This window comes from Sinocyclocheilus anshuiensis, unplaced genomic scaffold (genome assembly GCF_001515605.1).
Source record: "Sinocyclocheilus anshuiensis isolate Anshui unplaced genomic scaffold, SAMN03320099.WGS_v1.1 scaffold3785, whole genome shotgun sequence".
Classification (NCBI taxonomy): Eukaryota; Metazoa; Chordata; class Actinopteri; order Cypriniformes; family Cyprinidae; genus Sinocyclocheilus; species Sinocyclocheilus anshuiensis.
The window spans coordinates 26,895-34,552 of NW_015542954.1; the positions used below are offsets into that span (position 1 = coordinate 26,895).

Sequence of the window (7,658 nt, forward strand, 5' to 3'; positions counted from 1 at the left end):
AAAACAAAGATTACTGGAGCACACATTTAGAAGAAAAAAAGACTATTTCAGTCTTTCTGCTTCAAAGTTTCATGTTTAATTCAAAGTGATGTTGCCACTTCTTTGTAATTATTTATAAGATTTACAAGCAATGTCAGAGTGAAAACTGTTTCTGCACCAATTATTTTTTTTGATAGCTAAGACTGATATCTAAAGAGCAGACTGGCTGAAATTATTATTGTAATGGTCAAATTCACTATTAACCATACAGTCAAAATATCTGTGTAAAACTATAAGCATAATAGTCGTGTACAACAGCGTCTACTCACAGACGGACCAACTTTGCCCTGTGGACCAGCATCGCCCTGGCGTCCCGTCAGACCCTGCGTAACGGGATAATGACAAGCGTGTAAAATCAGCATCAAACCTGTTTACACTGTTACACTGCAGACAGATGTCCTGATTTACCCGTGCACCAGGCAGACCCGGCTCTCCAGGCCGGCCCGGATCTCCGCTGGCCCCCTTGGGCCCCGACACCCCCGCAGCTCCCCGCTCGCCCGGAGCACCCTGCAGAACAATGCCAGAAACTCAATTCATGCTGAATTCATCAGCTAAAACATGCCTTTCATAGCCATGTGCTCACTAATAGTTTGGTTTGCAATGTAGTGGAGTGCAGTCGAAACTGAAGGCCGCAGAGCAGCATATAGCAGAAGAACAACTTCAGACATGATGACAACAAAAGCCACCTCCACACAGCAAATCTGGCTAATTGCTGTAAAATTGTTGTATTGTAAGTCTCTGATGGCAAAATGACCTTCAGGCTGCATTTTCTTCATCTGCACCATGGGAAACATAGCTGTCAGAACTTTACCTCGTCAGTAATTTATCTTCCAGGGACATTGCCAGAACTAATTAACCAGAACTTCCTGTTCACTCCTGATCTCTAAACAGCTAAATGCTTATATTTTTCCTGAAAGACTGCATGTGTTATGCATTTCAAACACGTGGCATGTCTCACCTTTGGACCAGCCAGACCATCTTGTCCAGGAAAACCTCGATTACCAGGAGCTCCCTGCAGAAAACATGTCATCCTTGTTGAATATAATTTATAACACGATGCAGTGTAAAGCTTCATCTCAAAGAACTACACCAGCCCCATCTAACCGATGGCAGGCCTTCAGAGAGCTGAGTAACTGTATTTCCTCGTATGGGTCACGTATAGAAGGCACAAAAGATCAGGTCAGACATGAAGAAGCTGTGTCTTACTCTCTCTCCAGACGGCCCGAGGGGTCCAAGAGCACCAGGCTCTCCTCTGGGTCCTCGCTTACCTTCCTCTCCGGCAGGGCCAAGGGCACCTTGAGGCCCAGCGTTACCCTAAACAAACCATCCTTTATTTAAAACCCTCATTTTCATTTAACTATGACAGCTGTAAGGCGACACATTTAACTCACGTAAAACACTTACATACACTGCATTCTCTGACTGACACACTTCACATACAGCACAAAAACACACTGATAGTAGGTTTAAATGACTTTTCACTTGCATCTGTGCAGCTGTAAAATTAATAGGTTAGTTGCTTTTAAATAAAACAAATAAAAAAGTAACATTTTAACATGTTAAAAAGAAATGTAAACTCAAAAGTATTATTTTAATGTGACATTGCTTTATGTTAGCAAACACTCTTCATGAAAAGGGTTTACAGTGCACTCGCTCCTTGTATTTCAGCTTTGTTTTTAGAATACAGTGCTGCAGATTATGAGGTTACATGACTATAAATAACTTCTAGTGTGAATGTAAGGAACAGAACTTACGATTTCTCCTTTAGGACCGGCCTCACCCTTGAACCCTGCGAGACCCAGATCACCCTAAAGACAAACACATGAGTAAATCTCATCTAATATCAGCATTATCAGAAACAGACCAGAAGATAGATAGAAAGATCTCTATCAATTAACATCACTATATATATCGTCATATCAGCCAGCCCTGGAAAGGTTCAATGTGTGTTTAAATAAAACAGATCTGTGAAATATCTAAGTGTGTATTATGGCACAGGGCAAAACATGTGATCAATATTTCATATCTCACATTATCACACTGAACTCATCTCTAAGCCAGAGAGTTTAGCTCCATCTACACACTCTAATACACTTATCATAAGAGTCCCTGATGATTGTTTTGTGTTTACTGTGGTCATTTGCACACGGTGTGTGAAACACAAACACTCACTCAGTAATGAAAAGCAGAGTAATGTAGAGTTAAGCAGTCATTATTTCTTGATAAACCTGGTGTCAGGTCCTGATCTGGGTTTATTTAGCAGAGGTGAATGGATGTCTGAAGACTGATCATTTGAAATGAACACAGAAACTCACAGACTGTCCCTTGGGCCCCAGAGGTCCAGTCGCTCCCTGAGGGCCAGGAGGGCCCCGAGGGCCAGGGAAACCAGGAGCGCCAGCGATACCAGGAGCACCCTATGAGACGACACAGATGAGCGTGTGCAAACAGGTTCACAAACAGCTCCAATCCTCATACTATCTACTGTGTTGCTTCTGGAGAATCGAATTATCGCAAGTGATTCTCACAAATGTTGAAACAGGAATGATGCTCAGATGCAGTATCGACCAATCTCAGTGTTTGCAAACAGTGATGACGTTTTTGTGGGCGGAGCCTATCTGGTGGCAGAAAATGACAGTTTTAACGTAGCAGTCTATTCAAGCCCTGGAATAAAAGAATAAAAAATTTAATTTTGAGTTTATATTTCAAAATTCTGACTTTTTTCTTATAATTCCGAGATTATATCTCACAATTCTGGTAAGAAAAATCAACTCGTCATTCTTTCTTTTTAGTATATAATCCCACACTTCTGGCATTTTTTCCTCAGAATTGACAAACTCGCAATTGTTGACTTGAATAAAGTTATAAAGTTCGAACTAGGAGATATAAACTTGCATTAGTAAGAAAAAAAGTCTGAATTGTGATATAAAATAGGTTAATGTTATGTAAAATGTTATAGGTTTAAATAGTATTTCATTCATGTATTTCAACTGGAGGGCTAATACAATATGTCCCCTATATGAATATTATATAGACCTACTGTTTAAATCAAATTTATGCTTTAAAAGTAGGGTAATCATAGCAGGTTTCATCCATAGTCTGTCCGTTTAAACATCTGCGTTTAGCTTCAAATGGCGTCTTTGACGACATTATTATATAAAAATTATTTGCATTCCGATTCTGACATCCAAAGGCACAATACATTTTTTCTCTTATTCCATGGATTTTACCCGTTTCCCTCCACTTGTTCCCAGTGTTTTTCTGCCACCGCTATGCGCAGCTGCAAGTGACGTAACTGTGACGTCTACTCCACATTGGTCTATAGAGCACAGCTCATTCACAGTGGATCACAATTACACTGAGTCTTGTACGTACCACTGATCCTTTGGCTCCGGGGAGGCCATCAGTCCCGGGGTTACCCTGCAGATTGAGCGAGAGCACACAGTCAGAGAGACTAGATCCTACAGCAGTTTAAGCAGCAAGATTTTTAGTATATAGCAATATATAAGTATATATATTTTAGTATAGCAATACACAAGAAAGCGCTATATAAATGCATCATTCATTCATTCATTTTTGTTTAATCTACTGCAAGTCTCTCCTCCGCAAAACTCCAGCATAAACGTAGAATTACCAAGCCAAAATAAAACCTATTAAATTCAGGAACACGATTCATCTGTCCACAGCACAAGACCAGTGCACTTCACCACTGCTGACCTCAGGAGGATCCAAACTGCCAAACCAATTCTCTCCCATCATCCACAGCGGGTCGCTGTGCCTTGTTGTGTTTACTTTTCTTCTTAATCTGACTTCCTGTTCTTGTCTTCTGCTGATTGCCTCTGATAAGTCTTCATGTATTCTCTGACTGTCCAGTCCAGTGGAGGTGTATAATACCTGTAGCGATCTATCCATCACGTCCACATTCACTGCTCAGAACCTTTGAGCCAGTTATCTTAGCTGTAAAGGTCATGTGACGAATCACTCTGGAGTTGTGAGAAAATGACGTCATGAAAGCATGGACTGGAGCACACACACAGTCCCAAACCCTTCACGGCGTCCATCCTGAGCTGTGGCATCAGTGACAGATATTTCTTATTAAAACCATCAGCTGGTGGAAAGAGGAACTTAAATCCTGCCCAGCAAGATGGTTTCCACTGGTTTGGTTGAGCACTATTCATATGGTCAGGCTAAACCAGCTTATGCCAGAAAACCAAATCTTGACCTCTGTAGCACTTCTATTTATGTCATTAATGTCCAGCCAGCTATGCTCTTTCTTGCAGGTGTTCATGAAGAGTTTCAGTCATGTTTTGGGCATAACTTCACTTCATTGCCCATGTCAACAGCAGAATGTTTTAGTTTCTGGAGTCACCTCTGACCTCGTTCAAGGGCACAGTGAGGATGGTGATTGAAGAATATAGCAATTTGAGTCGTTTTCGATTGTATTAATCTTTTTCAGTGGTTACTCACAGAGAGTCCAGAAGGTCCTGAAGATCCGGGGACGCCAGACTCTCCGCGGGGTCCTTGTGCTCCCTCAGGTCCTCTGGCTCCGGTAGGTCCTGCTTCGCCCTATGAAGGAAAAAAACTACATGATACATACTGCTTCTCATTTTCAAATGCCATTTCCAGAGCCTGGGTTGTGCATTCATCTGTATCAATGTGGTCATAAACCTGAGATTATTACTAAATTTACTGCGTGGTTTTTAGCATAATATAGAGTCTTAATAGCAGAAAAATGGGAATCTGATTGACCTTACAGTCTGATGTGATATTTAATGGTGGATGTATGACAATTTCTTAAAACATTCATGAGTTGTTATTAATGTTTGCATATATGTTATTATTATTTGTATATATCTATGACGTACATGACATGCTCCAGTAATAACTCTAACTCTAACACTCTCTATTTTAATTCTATTCTTTATAAAAAATTAAATAAATAAATAACAAAACTTGCCCCTTTTGGACTTGCACTCTATTTATTTACTAACTGCTTGTTTTCTTAAAAAAAACACATACATACACATACACACACATACACACATACACACACACACATACACACACATATACACACACATACATACACACACACATACACACACACACACACACATATATACACACATATACACACAAACACACACACACACTGATGTTTGTCTGTGTGGGCGTAGTCAGTCTTCCGGCGGGAAACACTGCGCCGGCCAAACCGAACGAACGAGCGGTGGCCGATTATGACATCACGGGCTTGGTTGCGCCGGCGCAGCGCAACCGGAAGCTGGCGAAACCATTGTCTAGTATGAATAGGTGTTTCTGTGTGTATTTTAAGTGTTGGAAGTATGTGTTAAATGTATTAGGTGTGAAATGATTATGTGTTTATTATATATATATATATATATATATATAGATCCGAAATTGATTATTATTGACATCATATAACTGACAAATAGATGTGGTATTTGTTTGTGTGTTAAATGTTATACTTACCTGAGATTGGAATGGCCCAGAAAGGGGGCGGGGCTGAGCTGGTGGTGCTCGCTTTATCACATTTGGTGGCAACGGTGGGATGGCTACTTGCAAGACAGCGCCGAAAGGTAGAAAACCCAGGGCGGGTTTACGATCCCAAGTGAAGTTAGCGTCAGAGGAGGAGGCGGCCTGGAACTCTGCTGAGACTAGGGAGGATGAGGAGCGAGCCACGAGTCTTCCCAAAGTCTCCCCAAAAGCCAGTCAACCACCGACCAAGCCCGTCACTCCTGTACTAACACTTTTGGCACTGTAAATAAATTACACCGTGCATCGAAAGTGCTGTTGCGAGTGAGCCATCATTTTTTTAACATCTTTTACGGACACTTGTTACGTCCCAAGCGAGCTGGTGGTGCTCGCTTTATCACATTTGGTGGCAGCGGTGGGATGGCTACTCGCAAGACAGCGCCGAAAGGTAGAAAACCCAGGGTGGGTTTACGATCCCAAGTGAAGTTAGCGTCAGAGGAGGAGGCGGCCTGGAACTCTGCTGAGACTACGGAGGATGAGGAGCGAGCCACGAGTCTTCCCAAAGTCTCCCCAAAGGCCAGTCAACCACCGACCAAGCCCGTCACTCCTGACGCTACAGCTGGCGAGGGAATGATTTCCCTGATGCGCAGATTTATCAACACTCAGGAGTTGATAAAGGACCGCGAGAGGACCGATATCTGCGGGAGCTCCAAGGTCTCCATGAGTCCATCTTGCAGTCGATGCATCCTGCGGAAACCTCGCTCAATGCGGAGAGCGTCCGAATGGAGCTACCGACGCCAGCATCAAAGGTATCCACAAGACACAGACCAGCCTATGTCCAAGACTCCCCGAATGTCACAGTGCCGAGAGAGCCAATGCAGTGGGCTGATCCGAAGATGCTGAGCTTCCAGCAGGGGGAAGACATCGAGAATTATCTTCGGCGGTTTGAGCATCTGGCCAGGACCTGGAGGTGGCCTAAGGAGGAGTGGAGCTATCGTCTGGTTCTGTTGCTGACAGGGCAAGCATTGGAGGCGTACCTGGCAATGGACGAGGAGCAGGCTGATGTGTGCACGAAAGTGCTGTTGCGAGTGAGCCATCTTTTTTTTTACATATTTTACGGACACTTGTTACGTCCCAAGCGAACTGGTGGTGCTCGCTTTATCACAAAGTCGCTTTGGATAAAAGCGTCTGCTAAATGTCTAAATGTAAATGTAATAAAGCAGTGTAGACATCTAATTTGCGACAGAGAGAGAAAGAATTAAGAGACGTCACACCTTTGCACCGGGGGATCCTGGGAAACCGGGAGAGCCAGCCGTACCGACTGGACCCTGTCAACACAAACAGCATGAGTAGTACACAATGTTTCCTTTCCTCGAACAATGCTCAAACAAAATGAGTGTTCATGCAGAGTTACTGCAACTGAAGACCTACAGGAGGACCAGCAGCACCGGGTGAACCATCATTCCCACGAGCACCCTGATCAAACACAAACACAACACCACACACAGTTCAGATAATCTGCATCCTCGCTGAATACACAAACAACACTGCACCTAAGTATCAGGATCAGAGACACAACATATCGATTTCTGACTATGAACAAGAGAGCAAGAAACACTAATCTAATCAATTACATATTACTTTATACTGTAGATGCTGCATAGTTCAACTCATAATTAACATACGCTGCTGTAATGTTGTTGAATCCGTGTATCATTCGATCATTCGTTTTTTGATTTAATATTTAAAGTAGAAAAATGAGAAAACGGCTCCTTTTTCGTTTTTTTGTTTTTTTTCCAAAAAACGAGAATTCAGCTTAAATTTACGTTTTTACGTAACGTTACACAATTAAAAATATACATTTTACCATACGACCATAAATATTAAGTTAGTATTAAGTTATTTCCCCTCGAAGGGGAAAAAATCCAAGTGAACATTAATCAGTACTCAATATTAATTTAAACTGCTTTAAATATGACTGCTGCTTATTTCCTGTGCACTTCAATACTGGTCTGCACTTGACTAGTCGCGTCTGTCTGCTTATTGAGTTTATTCAACCCATCGCAATTTATTGGAACTGTGTGAACTAGAGTGACTACTCACCTTAATGTTGTTCTAAAGGCTTATTA

The 7,658-nt window shown here is 42.1% G+C and overlaps 1 protein-coding gene across 1 annotated transcript in view; it reads right to left on the minus strand.

Annotated features, from left to right (window-relative positions):
• LOC107694705 (collagen alpha-1(II) chain) overlaps positions 1 to 7,658 on the minus strand; it is a 51,360-nt gene that overhangs the window by 21,796 nt on the left and 21,906 nt on the right. The window contains exons 17-26 of the mRNA XM_016494399.1: positions 6,961 to 7,005; positions 6,804 to 6,857; positions 4,504 to 4,602; positions 3,412 to 3,456; positions 2,355 to 2,453; positions 1,794 to 1,847; positions 1,246 to 1,353; positions 998 to 1,051; positions 448 to 546; positions 309 to 362 (exon numbers count right to left, since the gene is read on the minus strand). Of these exons, the coding sequence (XP_016349885.1) occupies positions 309 to 362; positions 448 to 546; positions 998 to 1,051; positions 1,246 to 1,353; positions 1,794 to 1,847; positions 2,355 to 2,453; positions 3,412 to 3,456; positions 4,504 to 4,602; positions 6,804 to 6,857; positions 6,961 to 7,005 (711 nt within the window). The remainder of the gene's footprint in view (positions 1 to 308; positions 363 to 447; positions 547 to 997; positions 1,052 to 1,245; positions 1,354 to 1,793; positions 1,848 to 2,354; positions 2,454 to 3,411; positions 3,457 to 4,503; positions 4,603 to 6,803; positions 6,858 to 6,960; positions 7,006 to 7,658) is intronic.